Here is a 22,097-nt window from a genome sequence, read left to right on the forward strand (position 1 = left end):
GGAGTAATACAAGTTCTACTCGTTTATTTCACACTTTGAATTCCTATTGGAGATGTTCAGTATTTAATGCCGACCCCCCCCCCCCCTCTCTCTGTCTCTATTTCTCTCTCTCTCCCCACCAATCACTCCATTCCTCTCTCTCTCTCGCTTCGCCCTCTCCCTTCCATTTCTCTTTTGCAGTAAACACCTTATGTACAATTTGAAAAATGACTAAGAAGTACATCGACAAAATACTTGCAAATCATTTATCTCTTTATTTGGGTCTGCACACAAATAAAAAAGGAAAGAAAGACAAATTGTGTAGGAAAATATAAAAACACATGATTATAGAGCACTATTATATGTAAGGTTACAAGATGGGAATGTATCAATGAAGAAAACACCTATACTGCCTAAAAAGACTAATTTCAAAAGTACATACGGAGATCAAATACAATCAGATTCAAATATTTCCCATTCCAGCGGCTCGAAAGTTGATACCGAGGGAAACACCGGGCGTATTGACATTAAATAAGTTCTGTTAAGGAATATAAATGTACCTGAACGAATGATTACATAATCAGGAGATTCAAAATTCACAATTATTACTAGTAATATACAATGGGACTTATTATCACAAACTCTTCGGACATCGTTATTTAGAAATCTGGTTATTTCAATATAACATAGAGAGGGAGGGGGAGAGAGAAGGGGGTAGAGAGAGAGAGAGGGAGGGAGGGGTACAAATACAAAGGAAAGAAGTGAGACCAGCAAACACCCTATGATGATGCGAGTTTGTTAAAACTACATTTATATTCTTTATATAAAAGGAGGTTCCATTGTTACACTATATCCGGCACTATATATACAGATAGAAGGAATCAAAACATACAACAGCTGAAAGAACGATGTAATGAAGCAGAAACGGAAAAGAAGGAATACGTAAAACTTCATTGGAGAAAAGAAGAGAAGCATATATCATAAAACCAGAGACTTTTCACAGCGAAAAACTTAATTCGCGAATCGTAAATATTCAGTCTTATATCAATTGTGATTCACAGTTTCGCGATTTGTAACTTATCGCGAATCGTAAAACCACTCAAAATCTTCGCGAACATTTCATACGCCAATTTTTTTTTTTTTTGAGTGAGGTAATCTGCAGATATTTAAAAAAAGGAATTGAAATGAGACGCACCATGAAAAAGAAAACAATTACATTTTCCAATTAAAAGAAAAGAGAACTAACGTTCAAGAACTTCGGTAATATAAAACAATTTTCATAAATCATTGGAAAGACACATTATTCATGAAAGACAATTTTCTATACACACATCTAAATGAAAGACACAATTGTTAACGATTTCAGAAAGACGTAAGCATTAGCATTGATAAATTTACATATGTATAAGTCATGAAATTACAACCATTTTACTTTTTTTTTTACACTTACGAAATTGGTAATCTTTACGTTGAATACAAAACTCAGCTATACATTTTTATTTAAAAAGTCATACCTGCACTATTATTTTCCTGTTAGAGATTTCATCATGATAAACATTTAGAATACAAAACTGTGAAATCGTGATTTTAATCAATGAATCAAATACCTGCCTCTTACTACGAAATACATGAGAAAACAACAATAAAAGGGAATCACATCACCAGTATTACATTACTTGGCATAATAAAGTGGCACCATGTAGTGAATATATAGACAAAGATATATATGCAAACAAGATCTAGATGCATTTTCTGATATAAAACATATCTCAATAGTAATATTTTCAAACAAGATCATTGAGGAAACATTTTAAAACTAAATTTTCCATTAGAAAAATACATATACTATACAGTGTGGGATAAGAAGTAACGTTTTGATGCTTTTATGTTTCTATTTTTAGTTCCTTACTAATGAATATTAAGGAGCGATTTCAGGAAATAGAATCGACTCGCAGGAGTTACAAATATACATATAGTTGCGTCGCGATTTAGAGTTGACGGGCAAACAAAACAGAGATTCCCTAAGAATTTTCAACTACCCCTTGAAAGATTCATTTTCTATTGCACTAATTGTTTTAATCAACGATTCGTTAGAATAAAAAAATATCAGGATTATAAAACTTATAAATCAATTCAATAACATTTTATTTAACAATTACTCCGCTTTGCCTGTTGATAAGTTAATCATTCTGAATGTATGCATTACCAAACTGAGATACAGCGAATGCTATTTGAGAAATGTTCGGCAACATTTTAAAACATTTCTAAGGGCAATATATACACAGTTAATTAATAACAAGCACAGTTTGATTGTGCATCTATAGTCGAATTAGTCACATTTTTTTTTTTACACACTTTTTGTGTTTTTGTTCAATTAAAGATTTAATTTAATCATATTATGAATAAGGTAACTGAGTGATAAGAAAAATTAAGTAAATTATAGAATTAGAAGAATTATATTTCTTCTGTATACCTTTCTTTCTGTACTGTTCGTAAAGATTGTCAAAACCTTTACTATAATGGAAGCATTGTATTTCATTATTTTTTATTTTGGTAATAAAATACGAGTACACTGTTCTACCATAAATCAAGTAGGTATGGCACATCTGTACAAAAAGAAATGAATTATTTAAGCAGTGTATAAAAGCATTTTGTGTTGCTGCTGGAACCTTTCTGTTATATTCATTATTGGTATAACCATGCAGTAAGACTTGAATAATCAATATATTCTTACAGGTATATAGGTACCTGTCTTTATTTTCAGTATAACTATAACAATTACAGATAGGTCTACACAAAATATATGGATTTGAGTACCAGATAGTTTTATATCTCATATATATCAGGCACTTATAAATTTATATCATTTAATATTGTTAATGAAGACCATATACATTTCAATCGCCAATACAAAAAATTGAGTTCAGGAATTAATCCAATAATAAAGCGAACTACGTACTCTTAAAGGCCTTCATCCATTACGGCATATATATACGAAATATATATATATATATACGAAAGTTGTTAAATTATCACAAAATAATGGTAATAATGGCACATCCATTGTGCTCAGTGTGGTGAATGGAGGGTAATGGATAAAAACCATTCAGATAAAGTTTAAATATCTTTATAGATGATGCTTTGAATGTAGGTAATTTTCTACGGTCCATTAATCATGTATAAAGAAAGAGTTATGACATGAATGTCCCATTTTCGATTTCTTTTATATAGAACGCACTGGTATACCCATCACACTTGAGAAAGAAATGTTGCGTATAATAGTGGTTACTGATGAGTTTGAGTGTCCTAGTAATGGTATATAACAAAGGATAACTGGTTTGTTATGGTAGACATGTTATTTATTCAACTACGACGAATTACGGATATCGCGTATCATAACAGTAACAAGCAACGATCATATATCACATGTTGTCATAATGCTTTAGAATAACTCCTTTAGAATGGGAATTTATTCCTTTCCAATGGCTTTCGTATTTTCTATAGTCTACAATTATTATTTAAAGCCACCAATTCAATGTCTTTACTGCTACCCAGCCTACCCTAATACATGAACTCATGACGTGGGCGTGATGTTATCTTCAATGAAATCGAGGAAGGATGATACACGTGTGTAGACTCCAGGGAACCCAGGATCACCACAACCCGTCCCATAGCTCGTAATGCCAACAAGATGCCATCGGCCATCATCGCCTTCACACGACAGAGGTCCCCCGCTATCACCCTGTCAAGATCGAAAAGTAGGATAAAAGATTAGGTAAAATATAATTTCATCAACTTTGAAGAATTTTTTATTTTACTTATCATATAGATAATACTGATTGTTCTTCATTTCGTTGAAAAATTTGTCTTTAAAACGCATTGACTGATACATGCTACCTTCAAAACTAGAAGTAGAAAAAATATCATGTTACATGTTGCAAAATTTGAAATACCCCAATATCTCTTGAGACAGACCTAAATGGCAAGAAAAGATTATTTCATTTCCTGATAAAAAGAGGCACGTCCAGTAGGATATTGATATATATAAATATTCAATAATTTTGATGGCTTTTTCGTGTTGGTTATTAATTAATAAATTAACGGTCACCGAATTTTTGAAAGTGGAGCTGATTTGGGATGCACGGATTTAATCTAAATTTAACACATTTTGGAGTCTTAAATTATCTTAATAGCAATTTTAGGTCTTAAAAGGGCACTAGAAATGTCATACATATTAAGAGCAATAACCATGCACTTTGAAGGCATTTGCGGTCCTAAACAAGAACTCAACTATCCCTTTAAATAAAGTGGGTTTTTTTTTAATGAATATTGTGTTACTTATTTAGATAAAACATAATAAGTGAAGCATTTTAAGGAGGAGGAAGAAAACTTTGAAAAATAATGTGATGGACGCCGAAGATAAACAAATGTAATGTTAAAAAATGCGCGTATTAAAGGGTAAAAAGGTGAATAAAAAGGTTTTAAAGGTGGAAAAAAAGAGAGTAAAACAAATAAATAATGCAAATTTCCCAAATGGAGACAAATTACCTGACAACTGTCATAGCCGCCTGCTGAATAACCAGCGCATATCTTAGAGGGTATAATGTCATCATAAATTTTCCCGCATGCATCATTCTCAATTGATCCAAGCAAGACCTTGAGAAGATCATTGGAAGCATCTTCTCCTATGGAAAGAAAAGAGGGAAACAATCAAATGATTATATTAAGATGTGAGAGCATAATTGATTTTTAATCGGTTATGAATGTCATTTGTTCTCCAAATGACAATAACTATACCTTTGTCTTTTTAAACCATTATTGATGTCACTGAATTACGCATGTTTTCAGGACAAAATGATCATTCATAAATAAGCCAGTTTAATTATAGCAAAGTGATGAATTAACATCTCTTCTGTTAAGTCCGACAGGGGGTGGACTTGAAATAATTAACATAATTTCCTAATTTTATTATTATATAATTATATTGGAATACCCAGGGATGAGTTTAGAATTTCCGTGACATGGGGTTTTCTTTTTTAACACGAGGCGTTGTTATATTGAAGTGAGCGTCAACGAGTTGACTGGCGTAGTCCCTGACGCACCATCTGGAGTGAGATCATACAAAATGTAAACGCAAACAGTTCACGAGTGTTTTTGTTTTAAGAATTGCCTTTACAACACAGTCATACCAACGAGACCGATAACAGACCGACCCAAAATTGACATTACCTCGAATGGCAATAAGTCGATCTGTTTGGAGTCGGTGTACAGCCGGTTTGGCGGCTCTATTTACGTATTTATGCAGCGGAATTTAAGTATTAACGCAATGGAAATGATGTCCCGTGTGCAAGGGCGTTAGAAATTAGATCATGGCCCGCTACCAGAAGAGCACTGAACTTCTCATCTGGAAATTACTTGTCGGGCCATGATCATCATGAACAGCTTCGTCAACGACTGAACTAATGAGCTATTGTCGCCCGAGTTCGTGACGTACGGCCGCTTAAACTTTGATATTTACCATCGGACACGATGACTCCCCAGCCAGCAGCGTAACATCGTCTATAGATCTGAGTCTCACTGACGTTACTTGGTAGACAGATCGGCCGCACGTAGTCATTGAACACGACTGCTTCTGAAAATCGAATAAGAGTGATGTCGTCGCCGCCCGTCGTCGAAAAGTAGTTGGGGTGGTCGATGATTTCGGCAATGTTCGGTGAAACACTGTAACTACTTTCTGTGTCGATTTTTATGTCTCCGAAAACGATTTCCTCGTAGACACCACTGTTAAAGGAAGAGATTTGAAAATGGTGTCTTTTACCTAAACAAGAATGATTTTGATAACTTCTTTCACTTTAAAATTACGTGAGATCGATATTATGCAGGCGCTAGTTCAGGATTTTTTTTTTAAAGGGGGGGGGGCACAATATTCTTGAAATTTATTGACAAGAAAAAGAGATGATCAGGATTTCTTGGTAACTGTTTACTTAAACAACAAAATATATCGGACAAAAGGTATGCCAATAAGGTTTTAAAAGGGAGGGAGGGGCACGAGCCCGTCCCCTGTCTGCCACCCCCCCCCCCCCCCGTGAGCTTATTAAGATGGTCGTGGAGGCTTAATGTCGGTTAAACGGTACATACAAATGATCAGTGGTGTTTCTCCGTCTTCATCTTCTATATATATATATGTATATGCTAGGAACATTATATCAAATCTTACGTGCAGTGAGCAGCTGTGACGGCCCAGTACTCATTGAGGAGTGTGGCCCCACATTGTAGATCGCCCCGTAGTGTCCTTAACGACCCTATCCAAGGGAACTCTCCCATCTCGGCATAAGTGCCGCCAATGATGCGGGGTTGTACCTCCGAATCTCCCTGGTAGCCCGGTCGGGTGCCACACACCATCGTGTCAAGTGGATCTGTGAGTGAGGAGAATAAGAATTATATTATATTATGTGCACATTTGTAGATATATGTTGTCCTCACCGTAGGGAAAATATTTTGTATGTATCACTTTATCTTTTTCAATCATAAAACCTTTCAAGAAATCAACCTTATGTGATGTATAACTTTGTCTATCATCATTTGAAACATGCGAACATTACAATAATTATTCAAATATGGTTTTGTTCATAAGACAAGAGTATATTAACACTGCCCTTGAATTCATTTCATGAAAAAAACTTTGCTTTCATATTTTTTTTAAAGAATTTAAACAACCCTGTCTTATAATCATTAATGTATTCACTATTTATGAATGCATACCATTTCATTTGCCTGTATATATGTCTTCCGGAGATTTGAATTCGAAAGTTGATAAATTCTAGGAATGTGATCACGCATAACCAAATAGATATTTCCACTTTTGAAAAAAATATACAGCATCACGTTTATACGTTATGCAATCCCCAAATGAATGAAGAATATGTACAAGAAAACACGTTTGCACCCGAGGTTAGATCCTGCACTCCTCCCCCTACCGAAAAACTTTAGGAAAAGGTGCACACATAGTCTATAATTATGATTATGTTTGTAATAAAAGCAGTGATAGTGTCATATTTATAAATGCATTTTTTGGTGTCCTCCTAATCACATATAGAAAAGGGGGTGACCCCGCCCCTGATCACACGCACACAAATACAAATATCCTAGCAATTACCTCCATTTCGGGCCTCGCAGAGTGGATTGCCGTTGTTAGCATCGACCATCGTGCTTCCCGAGCACGCATTGGACAGCTCCGACAACATGGGGCAGTTGTCGATCACCGCTTCGCAGACCGACGGGCACAGATTCCTCGTCGTACCGTAGTGTGGGCATTCTGGAAAGAGCGCGGCGCAGAGGAGCAGCTGACCGGAGGGGTCGCAGGAGAGCGCAGTGGACTCCAGTTCGGCATACCGCTGAAGGGCATCAGACTCCGACTGGTAGCGGGCGTTGGGGAACACGGTCGTGGTCCACGGGAGAACGCTGGAGCACTCGGATGGGACTGGCTGACATGTAGCTAAGGGTATTAAAGCAGAATATGTTTTTATGATAAAGAGGTATTTTACTTGTATACTGTTTACTCACCTCACCGTAAAGACAATAATCGGGTCAATGATATATACGAAAATTATATGTTCTGATCATTGGTTAACGTTGTTATTGTTTTATATACACTAAAAGAATATATATATATATATATATATATATATATATATATATATATACTATTTTCATGTGCTCAAGGATAGTTTAAATGGCACACGTCAATCAGTTTGTTTGCATTTCCAGCTAGAATAGTTTCCAGTGACTAAGCTATGGAGAGTGTTTCTTGTATTAACTTAATTCTCACTGAACAACTCCTCATGAGCATGACATTTAAAGGAGCAACGTCGATCTGGCGCTGCTCAGTGGCTGCCGGGCTCACGATCAATTGGGCAAAAGGAATTTCCGTTTCGGTTTAATAAAATTTGGAGTGGACTATTAGGCTATTATTATTATTTTTTTTATTTTTTTTTTTTTATTTTTTTTTTATTCAATTATTTTTTGAACAAAAGCAAAACAATAAATGACATGGAAAATGGGCTTACGACATTTGTCTTCATCCGAAAAGTCAATGCAGTCTATCTCTCCGTTGCAAACAAGATTATTGGGCCGACACTGGCCATTCATACAGCTGAACTCGTCACTGTTACATGAACCTGTAATAGAGAAAGTTAGACAGAGAGCGGGAGAGAGAGAGAGCGGGAGAGAGAGAGAGAGAGAGTACGTAATCAGTTTGAGAAACAGACAAATATATACAAGGGAGATTGCAAAAATAAAGCACTTTTACCCCATCACATTTAAGACGAATAAGCTCACTAGTTAAATGTTCATTTTGTTGTTTTCAACTATTAGTTGAATCCCAGGATTTTTTCCTCAGCTGAAATCTATTTGAAGGCTTGAAGAAACATTTGCTGATCCAATTAAAAGTTCTAAAGGCCATTTACACACACAACATTTCGATTACGTTATTACCACTAATACCAGCGCTGATCAAGCTTAAGATGGCAATAAGTGCATGCGCTAGTAATTCAACGCAATGTTTGTACTATGTTGATTTGCATTCTCTTTTTGTACAGCCTACCTGCACAAAACACGTCAAAGGGCTGCACCAATCGCTGTTTCAGTCCTACGACAGCAAGATGACGCTTTGGATGCAACATGCAATTGTCGATTGCTTGACGTATGAATGTGTCAGCGACTGGTGTGGCCTTTCACGGGTCATGTGAGAGTGTAAACTAGCAGACAATGCTTCCACTAAGTGACGAAAGACCTTCACAGGCTCAATTCACGCAAATAATAGCGCAATAAAAATAACGCAATTAGAATAACGCATCATGTGCAACAGGCTTGACTTCTTTCCACATACCGTCAGACGCCTGTCCTTCAATTTCGATCCTAAACCCATATAAGCTAAAAGAATAGTCGCTCTGGAACACGATCGTCATCTGGTTCCCGGTCGACATGATGACCTGATTCGGCAACAGCCCGCTGATCCTAGCGATCTGGTCATTGGAATCGGTGCCGTGTCCCTCGTAGAACGTAAGGAAGTCGTAATCCGCCTCGATGTCGAATTGACGCGTTGCGGCGAGGATACGTTGCCCGGCCGGCGCCGTCAGGTAGACGGTGGCGTCGATGTCGTTGTCGTACAGGGCGGGGAAGTTGGCGCTGTAGAGCGTCAGGAAAGGTGACGTCACAGATTGATATTGTTGGCTGGTGCCGCTAAGATCTGTTGGTGAAACGGAAAAAAATAATTCCACTCATATCGCTTTTATAAACTAAATGTCGGTTCACAGCACTTTGCATTAATACAAATAAAAATGCATAATATTATTGTTGGTCACTTAATAAACCATGAGAGTAAGGACATTTCCTTAAGAAAGACATCTGAAAAATGATATACAACTGAATCTTAGAGGCTCTTTTCAGTGTTTTATATTAAATTCACTTCCAAGAATTCTGTTCTAATCTAAACGACCTTGAATACTGCTATGTGACAATTATGTGGCTGATTTAAGAAGGTCGAGGGGAAAATAATGATGGAGTAATAAAAAGATAACTTCCTAAATGTATTCCTTACCTATCCGGGCAGGGCAGCCGGGTTCAAAAGTGGATAAAACACAATGCGGAGTGACGTCACAAAGCCTTTCTGCTTTGATGCACAAGTGATTCCCACATAGCATATCGGAAGGTGCGCATGCTCCGAGAACCTCTGAAAGAACGACAAAAGACATAGAACGCAAGTGAGAGGATGTGGGTTGGTCTGGTGGTACGGCTTGCTCGCTGTCCCCTTGACTTGACTCTGACGGACTCCGGTTCGAAACTGAGTCCCGTCTTTTGTTAGGTGATGTTTAACGTCATTCCCGACGTAAATAATCATATCTAGATCTCATTAATAACTGATTGCACAAATTGCACACACGATGACGATCATGATCATTTGTATTTTAGTCTTCAAGACATAATAAGACTAGTCATTGTGATTGTCAAATCAATAGAAAACCTGTAAATTTTAAGATACAGGAAGGTAGTTCAAGATATATAGGACTCGGATAAATCATTATCATCGGTTGCTCGACCGTTGCACAATTCTAGCCTATTTTGAGGGATTTGGAGGCATTAATAATGTAACTAAAAGTTATACTGAATATTAATTGTTTTCATATATCTTCCACTTTCAATATAGATTTGCTACTTTCCTGTCTTCCAAAATGATCGAAGTGCCTGGATATGTAATGTTGCACTTATACTTACTTAAACGTATACTATAACATTTTTTGTTGGCAGAAAGCAAACTAACCATTTTGGAGCACAGATGTGATATGGGCCAAGAATCCGGTGGACCTAAAATTTCTGTCCGTTACCATGGTGATCCAAATGTCACCGCCTTGTGATAGAATCTCTTCCGGGACAAACCCGCCGCCGTAGAGCCGCAGAAATGGATCACTACCAATGACGTCACCATCTCCAATTAAGACGTAATCATTGGCATCGTGCGTGGAGAAGGATGTAAATTGAAGGCGAATCTAAGGGACAGATTAAGAAACAAAATCCAATTAAATTTATTTTCATGCATTTCTGTTTGACCAGAAATATGATTTGTGATGGTACACGTTTCGACTTGCTTTCGGTCAGCATGGTCAAGGGTTAAAACCAATTGAATTGAGGAGAACCGTTTACCATGAGCCTTAAGATCGAGCGTCTTACCATAGAACGTTGTGTAAGGAAGGATTATGGAAGGATTATGGAAGGATTAAGGAAGGATTATGGAAGGATTAAGGAAGGATTATGGAAGGATTATGGAAGGATTAAGGTATTAGGCTAATGCTAGAGTAATACTTATGCAACTAGCAGGACCCGCGGAAATCCGCGGGATTCTAGAGGGGGGCGGGGGGTGTAAATAGATATATAGAGACTGTCTAAATTAAAACCACCAAGAACTTTATTTGCCATTCAGGCCATTAAAAAAATATATACATGTTTAGCGTCCCCGCCCGCTTTCTTTTTGGGGGCCGCCCCCTATTTTTTTTTTTTTTGAAATTTTTTTAATAATTTTTTTTTTTTTTTTTTGAAAGAAAAAAAACATGAAAAGCACTGCTAAAATGTATTTCTGATTTTAAAAAAGAAAAAAAAAAATTGTCGGCCGCCATCTTGAAAAATAGCCCGAATGTCAGGGAAAATGTACGGAGCGGCCATTTTGAAAGAAAAAAAAAAAAAAAAAAGGGCCTCCTCCTTCCCATTTTTAAAAAAAAAAACAGGACGCTAAACATGTTTTTTTTTAAATTTGGCCTTATATAAAAATTTAAAAAATGATCCAACTGTACCGGTAGTTATTCTTTAAGCCACTGGAACTGCGTAGAGTTCTGTAGTGTGGCGTACCGACTACGCAGAAATTAGGCTGCGTATTAATGGGAAAATAGTCATGTTTGCTTATGGTTGCTTACTGTGTGGAAAGCTTTTACTGCTTTGTCGATCTGGCGTAGGGTAGCATACTGTTGCGTAGGCATGTAGCGTAGTGTTGTGTAAAAAGGCGTACTTTCTGCGTCAAGTTTCTACGCCGAAAGTACGCGAAAAAAATTAAACATGTTGAATTGTTTTCGTTTACTTGCGTACCCCTTTCCGTCCCTCAGCATATAGTAACGTAGGCCAGCGTAGTTGGTACGCAACACTACGCAACTCTACGTATTGACCCCACGCCAATTAGTGACCCGCAAGTGTCACAAATAAAGTATTAAAAATATGCTCATCTGACCCTAATTAAACGCCTAAAACCCCCGAGCTTTCGGGGGTTTATGGCCCCTTGAAACCCGTGGACCCCAACGCCTGTATTTCATATACACTCAACTCGCTGCGATCTGATCTGTCCCCCCCCCCCCCCAACTTTGAAGAACGTAACCCCCGAGCTTTTGGGGGTTTATGGCCCCTTGAAACCCGTGGACCCCACGCCTATACACTCAACTCAGGACCCGCGGAAATTGCGGGATTCTAGAGGGGGCGCAGGCAAAAAAATTAAGTTTTTCATTTCGAGGGCTCTATTTCAAATTTTTGGGAAATTTTCGTGGGCTACTTTTTCAACTTTCGGGGGCTCTTTTTTCTGGGGCTACTTTTTCATTAATTCATAAAAGGATAGGCCTACACTTTGTTGAGATTTGTTTAGTAGGCTAAGGTTTCAGGCTTCCTACTTCATAATTGCCTATTTAAAAAAAAAAAAAAAATTCTAGTTCAATAACTAAGTTTTCATGCATTGATTTGATGCAAGAACTGTAACATAATAGACCCTAGATTGTGATTATTTCTGACCATGAATTTGATAATCATTTTTCAAAGTAAAATTTTCACAAGAAAATCAGACAGTCGTATAAAAACGTAGACATTAGTAATACTTGTAAATACTCGTAAATCTATTCACGAAACTATATTGAAATCGCGGCAATAATCCTGCAAACCAACAGATAACAATTTCAAAGTGTCAAGTCTCTTCGACTCGAGCTCAGCTCAGCTGAACTCACACACACTACAGCGTAACTCCAGGAAGCTCGAACACCGGCGCCGCAGGCGTCGGACGCCTGCGGTGCGGGGAGCCGGTGTTGGAGCTTCCCGGAGTTACGCTGCACTGTGTGTTGACTGAAGCAGCTTGCGACTAAACTGTCAGTCCAATGGTTTTCTTGTGAAAACTTTCCTTTAGAAAATGATAATCTAAATTCAGTATGCATGGCCGTAATAATCACAAAATAAGCTTTGATTTCATACCACCATTCACGAAAACTATATCAAAATCGCGGCAATCATGATGGAAATAGGTCTCTAAGTTTGGACGTCGACAGGAATTAGCCCCGTGTATCTCTCGGGCTTTTGCAGCTAGTACAAAGCACACCCTATAGCACGATCGCTTACTCGTGGGTAATCCCGCCCTCTGCATAGAGCATTTAATACGCAACATAATGTGAGTTGCTCGTCGTCTGTCGAGTGTCTCTTTAATACAATGTTGAATATCCATGAGGTATCTCTGTCGTCACGCATATCGTGCATTATGCATATCGCGTCTGTTTTCGCCCTGGACGTCGACACGGAGGAGGACCTCGGGCGGAGTATAGCCAATTCCACAGAGTAGACTCTCCCGCGGACGATGGCACCGGGCACGGGTACCCCGAGGGGAGGGTTCAGGAGGAGATAGCCGCACCAACTTCGGTCGGCGAGCTCATTAAAAAACAATAGAATACAAAGGCTCGCCGAGACGTCGCGCCCCCCGCGGAGCCTTAGCGTATTACTTATATAGAAGATGAATCTCCTATGTCCGTAACTATCTTGCATTACAAATAAAAATAAATTTGAAGCAATTATGATAAAAACATAATTATTTGCTCAAACACCAAATTTATTACCAAATCATAAATATTTCTTCTCGAATAAATCAGACTTACAGATACATTAGGTTTTCTATACTGTCTTGATTAATGTTATTGTGTTTGACAAAAAGGGCGGGAAATACATTAAAAAATATATAAAACGTACCTTGTAACCAGTTCCAGCAATGAATTTCCAGCTGTATAGTACATTATTCGGGTATTCGGCAGGATATCCGTATGACGTCAACGGATAGGGAACATCCCCGTAAATTATGTCTATAGTTTCTTCACCAACGGCTATAAAGAGAAAAAGGCACAAAATAATGAATTTTGTATAAGGTCAAAAGACAATGAGAGGTAGTCAGTTGTTCCCTTTCATATCAGGTCTTGTGTCGACTCTTGATGGTATTAATAAAAACAAAAAGTAATCACCATGCTTTAATGATTTTCGAACACATTTGCCGAAGATTGGCATTTCATTTAACATCACTGGTGACCTTTAATTAACTTACTTATTATCATATATACTTATCATACTTTCATTCCTGGTTTGTTTATCAGCATTTACGTAATAGCTTCTTGTTATGATGGAAGAAAATTGCTCTACATTCCTTAGCAGTATAAAACAAAGCAATATTTGATAAAATAGAGAGAGAGAGAGAGAGAGAGAGAGAGAGGGGGGTAGAGGGGGGAGAAAGGAATAGAGAGAGAAAGGGAGTTTCAGAGAGAAAAGGAGGTAGAGAACGAAAAGGAGGTAGAGAGCAAAAAGGAGATAGAGAGACACATAGAGGGAGAGAGAAAAAGGGATAGAGAGTGAGAGAAAGAGGGGGGAAGGGAATTTGATAGACAAAATGAGTAAAAGATAGAAAGGGAGATGGAGAGAGAGAGAGAGAGAGAGAAAGGAATGTAGATAGAGAGAGTGAGAGAGAGAAAGAGAGAGAGAGACAGAGAGAGAGAGGGATAGAGAGAGAGAAAAAAAAGAATGTAGATATAGAGTGAGAGAGAGAGAGAGAGGAGGGGAATTTGAAAGAGAAAATGAGTTAAAGAGAGAGAGAGAGAGAGAGAGAAAGGGAGCTTGAGAGAGAAAGCGAGAAAGAGAGAGGAGACAAAAGAGAGAGAGAAAGGGAGCTTTAGAGAGAGAGAGGGAGCTTTAGAGAAAGGGAGAAAGAGAGAGAGAGAGAGAGGAGAGAGAGAGAGAGAGAGAGAGAAAGGGAGCTTTAGAAAGAGAGAGAGAGAGAGAGAGAGAGAGAGAGAGTGAGTGAGAGAGGGATAAGGATAAGGATGGTGAGAACGTAATTTGATCCAAAGAAGATGTGAACGTATTGTACTTATGAAACTGAAATTTCCACAGATTGGTAACAGTAGTCGTGAAACTGTCCCGATGTGGACGTGATTTGACATTCTCACCGAATATATAGAACCTACAGTGCCACACAACCCCCTCCCATCCGTGATTTACGATAGATGTATTATCACTTATAAAATATTAGGGCAAAAGATTGAAACTTCTGTGAAATAATTTAGTCAATATTTTGGTTTAAATCTCGAGGGAAGAAAACTAATTTTTCCAAAAGGCCATTACAGTTGGCCTAGCATAGATAGGGGGGGGGGGGGGGGGTGCAAATGCATTTCATGAAATTTGCCTTCCCGGTGTTGTAGCTACAGGGGGTATAGGGGGAACAGCCTCCTCATCGAATGGCAAAACAAATGGAAAATCTAAAATAAAATTTAAAAAGTGCATGTAACGGAGAAGAAAAGCCAAAAATGAAGGAAGGGGAACTTGAAAATGAAAAAAAAAACCTGCCATATCGTCCCCACGTATTGAAAACCTTGTTTATCCCATTTCAATACACGTCATCAATTAATCTTGTGAAAATGGTGTCCCCCTCCCCCCCCCCCCCCCCCCTTGATACCATTTAAACCTGACTGGAAACACGCTACGAAACTGGTTTTTCTCTCAACATAATGCTACTTACGATAAGAGCAGCCCGATTCATCTTCCCCTCCTGTGCAGTCATCAACGTAATCACACACGGTCGAGTTGGCCACACAGATCCCATCATTGCACAAGAAGCTTTCGCATCCTAAAAAAGAGGATACGAAAATGAGATAATCAAATCAAATCATATATTCTCCACTACGAAAACATGCGTACAAATATCATTGGCAGCATATAATTATTGTGGATTATAGTTGGTGGGATCATAAAAAGCACAAAATGCTTGTTGAAAATAATTCCTTAAAAGGGCTGATCAAATAATATGATCAGGTAGCCTCGTGAGTGACATTCCCTAGACCCCAAGCATCAATGGCCCTCATCGATTTTTGTTTGTGTAAAGACAGGTTAAGATTAAGGTTAGCTTTAGGATTATGATTTTTTTCCGGGAAATCTGGATTACCCTCACCCCCCTTAATCACTAACGGTAGAAGAGCCAATGAAGTAGAGTTTCACTGAGTTTTTAAAATCAGACAACAAAAACTAAATATACTACAGATTTTAAGATGAAAACTATGTTATTATCTGTTGCTTCAAGAGGTATATGGGTTACATTATGTTTTATAATTGTGAAGTCTGAATGATCAAATTTTATCAATATTGTACATTAATCCTTCTTTAATACCCTCTATATACAATGTCAGGTTGAAAAGTAAAGCCATTTTAATGACCTTTTCTTACCATGAATCTTTCATTGAATCTTTCTTGAAACAAAATCAAATCAAACGATCCATACTGTGAAATGTCAGTCAAAGCAAAAGGGGTTTTAAAATTATTAGCTGGATATGTATCCATTTATCTACCGCTCCACTTAATTCAGAACGTTTCAGTATGCTCTCAAAATTATTTAAAGAGAGCCGTTCTTTTACATAGTCAGCAAAGAATATGACAGTTTGCATATAATACGACAGAATCAAAGCTATGTCGTTATGATTCCAGATATTGGTGTTAATCTACACCAGTAGGAGTTGTCAGATGTTTTTTTCATCTGGAAAACCAAAGAGATGTTCTTAGCTTACTCTGCATACAGTTTCTCTCATCCTCTCCGAATGCACATTGATTCTCGCCGTCACATTCTTCTTCGAATGGAATACATTTACCACTGTCACACGAAAAACAGTCTGTAATAAACAGATTATAATAAAACATAATTAATCTGGGAATATATTACCTGACAAATACAAAAAATGTTGATTATTTCAAAGCATTAACTTATTGATAGAACAGAAAACATGGTTTTAAGACAAGGACCTATTTTCCATTCATTATTATCTATCAATATTACTTGATCAAGTCAAGAGGACTGTCTTGACAAGACTACCTCGGTCGATTATGGTATATACCCTTGACTCCATGTTTGATTAATCATTTGCATCTGCTCTGTGTTTCTATTTATATGATTGCAAAGGAATGATTATGTGTATATGTTCGTATTGGAATTAAAAGAAGTGAATTTGAACTTCAACTTGAATAGTCATTATTATCAAGAAAGGAAGTTGCACAAATATATACAGCTGTACAGGAATTCTATATTCACCTCATTTATCTGATATCCCTTAACCCTAATAAGGTCGGGGGGCCATTATGCCCCCCCCCCCCTCCACAAATTTTCCGATTGCTCGGTAACGCATATGGATGGCGCCCCGCCGCTCGCTGACTTTTTTCTTTCAAGTCTTGCTCAAATTTTAAAAGAATTTTTTTGAAAATCGGACCTACGGTTACAAGGTCACATGACCTTTTGTCTTTTTGCATGTCAGCCCGAAAATCGGTAATTTTCGTGATTTGTGTACAAAACATACGGAAAAGTCATTTTTCCTAAATACAGATCAAACATGGGTTATTGGGTCTTGTTTCAAGTTTAGGTGGTTGTTTAGGGAGTCAAAATAGTTGAATTGTAGTAAGAAATGAAATAAAACAACAAAAACAATGAAATACATAAGTTAAAAAAACAATGAAATACATAAGAATTTATCAAAACAAGGGATAACATAAGGAATAAGCTGGCTCTTCCAAATTTTTTGTCGTATTATTATTCAGAATGGTCTAATGAATATATGTTGTGAAAAAGAATGCTTAAATATGAATAATATATGATTTATGGGTAAAAATGTGATTTTTATGACTTTATTTGCATAAATTACCATAAATGTGCAAATGGGTGAATTTTTCAAAAAATTGAAATTATCATATTATTCTATACACTTCACTTGACATGCGTGCAAATTTTCGCGGCGATCGGCCGCTTCGCGGCCGAGATCTTAAGGGGGGCCATAATGCCCCCCCCCGGCCGTACTAAGACCTCAAATAGCCCGGCCTTTTTAGGGTTAATGTTACAGTTCATAACAATGAATATATACATCAAAGTACATGTCATGATACTATAACAGACAAATATTATTATTATTATTTTAATATTCTTGGATGTATATTCAAAACATTATGGAATAATGGGAATGCATTCATAATATGCATTGCGTATAAGTTATGTGAATAAATAATCATATGCATGCAGGCAAATATATAAAAATTGTAAAACGTTAGTGTGATTCGTTATAAGTATGTGCATTGTTAATTGCAAAATTATTGTTATTAATTTCTATTATTACCACGGATCAATAAAGATGAAATGAAATGAAATGAAATATCATTTAATCAAAATACAAGCATATATAGTGTGGATCAAGAAAAGCACATAAATGGCTTGTTAAAAATGATCCTCACAAAATGGATAAAAAATAACAAAAAGTTTGGTACATAAATTACATTTCAAAAAAGAAAAAGGGAAGATAAAGAAATTAGAGAAAAAAAGGAGGAAACATTGCAAAAACATTGACATTATAAGTTATTATACATTTTCCAAAAAAGAAATTGCTTAAGTGACGGTCAAACCTGCTTTAGTGACCACCTGTCTATACAAAACCATCTGTCTACAAACACCATATTTTTGTTTCCTCGAAAATGGCTTCTCATTGAAACATGTACTAAATGAACCTGTCTAAAAAGACCACTTGTGAGTACTTTCGCTTGGGCGGTCGCTATATACAGGTCAGACTGTATATCGTTTAAATTGGCTGATTGTCTACGACAAATGGCAAATACTTTCTCTGTTGACGGTCCATTTTGATTCAATGTGGTGGTGTGACTTGGGTGGAAAGAAATCAAAGGTTGTGGTATAACTTACCTGTTGGTGGATTGCAATCGGAAGGAGGCAGAGGACATGAGCAGGTCTTGTCTGTCGGCATACAAACCATTTCGTCATTACAGTCGTACTGAGTCGAAGCACATTGCACAGCTAACGTTGGAGACAAAATGGAGCATGCGATGAAGAGGGCATTTAGAAAAAAACGAATCTTACGGAATATCACATATGGCGAGTGTTATAGGCAGGTTTGGTTTAAGTATACATCATCAAGTATGTATAATAGATTGTATCAACCTATATAGGTTTATTTTGTTTAAAGTCTAACAAAAGTTAGGGAGGTTTGAAGATTCGGGTGGAAACTTGACTCAAGCTCAAGATATTGTTGACTAAGTGACTAATGTCAACGGATTTTAATCCATAACTCAACATAACATTCAGGAGGAAACTGCACCTGTGGCTATCATTCTTATTCTCCTCAGGTTTCAACACTCATTATGCAAATTAAAATTATTGATAAATACATTTTTGTTTTGAATTATTGAGAAAAACATGAAAATAGCATATTAGTTTCAATCCGTATGAAAACTTATAATATTATCACTTCCACTCCAATTCTTATACATCTCATTTTTTCCTTCTAAATACTTATGTATTCTTCTGCCTTTTTTAATCACGATGTACTTCTTTATTTTTATTAATTTTGCCACACAAGCCGTTCATCTGGATCAATAACCAGATAAAGTTAATAATAATAATAATAGCTCGTTCTTATATAGCGCTTTTCAGGACCGGAGGCCCTCACAAAGCGCTTTACAGATAAGTATATTATTACCCCGGTCATTGGATTCAGGCTTACCCGCACACAATGTATGCACATTCTCCACTCCCTGGGGAGCATTCCAGCCAGGCGTCATTTTTACATGCGCACACTTGCTAATCTAACCACATTAGCGTTCGCATCCTACCGGGTACCCATTTAACACCTGGGTGGAGAGTGGCAAATGTAGATCAATGTCTTGCCAAAGGACATTAGTGCTGCGGCGGGACTTGAACCACGGACCTTGTGATCCACAGTCCGGCGACTTATCCACTCGTCCGCAACACCTCTGTTAGTTAGCAATTAATCTTGAATTAGGCAAACTGAAAACATAGCATCAACCCACAATCACTCATAACCATGTAGTCGTAGCAATAGCAACAGAAACAGCACCATCAATACAAAATCTTCTGAAAGTCTCGATCTTCTATACTTTGACCTACCAGTCGCCGACTCCTGGGTGACACCGGCATAGAAGCCGCGGACGGACACGGCGTTGTCAGACGTGAAGGTTGCGTAGAGATACTCGCTGCTTGATTGGTAGCTGATGATGCCTGAGCGGGTCATCGCACCCGAGAGCACCAGTGGTTGCCCCGTCGGACCATCGGCCGAGTAGAAGCTTAGGAGGTCTCGGTTGGGTTCCGTGTACATATCGCTTACATCGATCCTCGGTCTGCGGAGAAAGTAGTATAAGATATCAAGATAGCAAGAAAATAAGCACTTTAGAAGAAGAAAAAAAGGCTTTTGATCAATTCTTAATTGATTTCCAAAATAAATTAAGTGAATTGCAAGGTGACGCCTAGAAAAGAAGCTGCCAGATTCATGTATTTGACACATCAAATGACCCTAGGCCTAGATTGCATAGGATTGTTGACACACCCTCCCCCCAAATAGCATTTCGTTTTGAAGCATTTAGATGAGATTTCCAGCTTCTTGAGAAGAGATTCCAATTCTATAAAGGCAAAGATCTTGAGATATTTCAACATTTCAATTAAATATGACTATAATAAAAGTAACAGAAAGATACAAAGCTTTTGCAAAAAATAACATCACTTGAATTGAATAGCAGACTAAGTATATACATGTTTATTCCTTTTTCAAGATATGATATTTGCAGTGCTTCCCTAATCCGAGGTTGCATGAAAAGGTTTTTCATCCTGTCTAAAAATGATTTCATGATAAGTCCTGGGTCCGGCATTACCCCATATTCTGAGTAATAGTAAGACACCGTTCTCGGACTCTATATCAATATGAAAATAGAGACATTTTCAAGATCTGGTATAGTGTGCCAAAAGAGAACTGGGCCCCGTTTTCTAAAGATTTGATATTAATTGCAAGCTTATTTGCGATTGATATCAATCGCCACTATGTAAATAATAGATAGGAGACTGCAAACTTGCGATTGATCCGAGGACTTGCGATTGATTCAGATGAATCGCAACTCTTTACAAGACGGGGCCCTGGACTCTGTAACCACGGTAACATACCTGTTTCCAGATGAAGCAATAAAGAGCCAAGACTGATTGGTATTTAGTGGATACTTCTCGGGGTAGTTGGGACTATTTAGGTAATATGGATCCGACAAGTCAGCTAGGTTTATCACGATCAGTTCTGAAAGAAAAACAGATGGATTAAACAAGAAATTTGAGTTGTAAGTATGTTAAGAAATGTAAGAAGTACATGTATGGCTTGTGCAGAAGAAAATTGATGATGAGGATTTAGGTGAAGGAGAAGTGGAGAGAGGAAGAGAGAGAAAAGGGAAAGGTGAGGGTGGCAGATAAATATAAATGCAAAGACAGTTTAATCTGACATTTACAGACAGTTCAAAAACCAAATGTTCGTGCAACAACATCCTGGACCCTAATCCCAACCCTTACCATAAATCTAGCATGAAACTCAATCGAAACCCGCAACCTTTAGCTATATCTCTGACAAAATAAACCCGGAGAAAATGTCGATGTAGAAAAATTCGGATAATACATAGTACTATAGACATGACAAGAAAGAGAGGGAGAGGGGGGGGGGTAAACTAACGAATCACGTATAGCTTTTATAAAAAGGAAGTTTTATACAAGCATTCATTGAGGCATTAACAATAATGGCTTACTGTTATAATGCTTCATGTTAACATTTTTATTTTTCTGCAGATTTTAGGTTGGTATATTTCAGAAAACGGGAAAGCGAGAGTGTATAGGTCTAATGGTAGATAATACGTATAATGCCACACAAGTATACTTTTTTCTCAAATAAAGTCTTTATCAATTTTTCTAAAAGCATAAAACAATATATAAGCAAATGTACAAAATGATGGATACACAAACATTTGAAAAAGAAAGGTACATTGAAAAACAATATTCTAGTACATGTACTTAGATAAGTTGGACGTGCCTCCATCTATCAAGAAATAATATTATTATAACATAATTATACTTACCCGATGCACAATTTTGTTCGTCTGACTGGTCATCACAATCTTGGATTCCATCGCATTGATACGTTGCATTGTAACACTTATCGCCCGTCGCGCACGCTAACTCATCCGGGGTACATACACCTAGAGAGAAACGTTGAAAGGAAATTATTGTTAAGATTGAAATAGACATTAATAGAAAGAAAAACATGGACCACGTACATTTTTACCTCACTAGTAGGTTAGGACGAAAAATTGTGAAAAGCGAAAGAAAAATATGACTGGTAAGTAGGTTTAGTATTGATGGTTACTGTGACGGTGGTGTTGGTGGTGATGGTGATGGTGGCGGCCGGTGTTTTCTTTACAGCAGAAAATTATACTCTCTTTTT

The 22,097-nt window shown here is 37.3% G+C and overlaps 1 protein-coding gene across 6 annotated transcripts in view; it reads right to left on the minus strand.

Moving 5' to 3' along the window:
* Positions 1–234: 234 nt before the first annotated feature.
* LOC579807 overlaps positions 235–22,097 on the minus strand; it is a 47,217-nt gene continuing 25,354 nt past the window's right edge. For all 6 annotated transcript variants that reach the window (XM_030973784.1, XM_030973785.1, XM_030973786.1 and 3 more), the window contains 16 exons: positions 21,733–21,852; positions 20,786–20,909; positions 19,742–19,971; positions 18,521–18,631; positions 16,359–16,460; positions 15,320–15,427; positions 13,510–13,640; positions 10,298–10,523; positions 9,578–9,709; positions 8,867–9,226; positions 8,046–8,156; positions 7,136–7,474; positions 6,197–6,395; positions 5,498–5,760; positions 4,528–4,664; positions 235–3,721 (listed from right to left, as the gene is read on the minus strand). In XM_030973784.1, coding sequence (XP_030829644.1) covers positions 3,554–3,721; positions 4,528–4,664; positions 5,498–5,760; positions 6,197–6,395; positions 7,136–7,474; positions 8,046–8,156; positions 8,867–9,226; positions 9,578–9,709; positions 10,298–10,523; positions 13,510–13,640; positions 15,320–15,427; positions 16,359–16,460; positions 18,521–18,631; positions 19,742–19,971; positions 20,786–20,909; positions 21,733–21,852 — 2,861 coding nt within the window. In that variant the 3' untranslated portion in view covers positions 235–3,553. The remainder of the gene's footprint in view (positions 3,722–4,527; positions 4,665–5,497; positions 5,761–6,196; positions 6,396–7,135; positions 7,475–8,045; positions 8,157–8,866; positions 9,227–9,577; positions 9,710–10,297; positions 10,524–13,509; positions 13,641–15,319; positions 15,428–16,358; positions 16,461–18,520; positions 18,632–19,741; positions 19,972–20,785; positions 20,910–21,732; positions 21,853–22,097) is intronic.

The sequence above is a fragment of the Strongylocentrotus purpuratus genome, unplaced genomic scaffold (assembly GCF_000002235.5).
Source record: "Strongylocentrotus purpuratus isolate Spur 01 unplaced genomic scaffold, Spur_5.0 spur5_scaffold_7, whole genome shotgun sequence".
Lineage (NCBI taxonomy): Eukaryota > Metazoa > Echinodermata > Echinoidea > Camarodonta > Strongylocentrotidae > Strongylocentrotus > Strongylocentrotus purpuratus.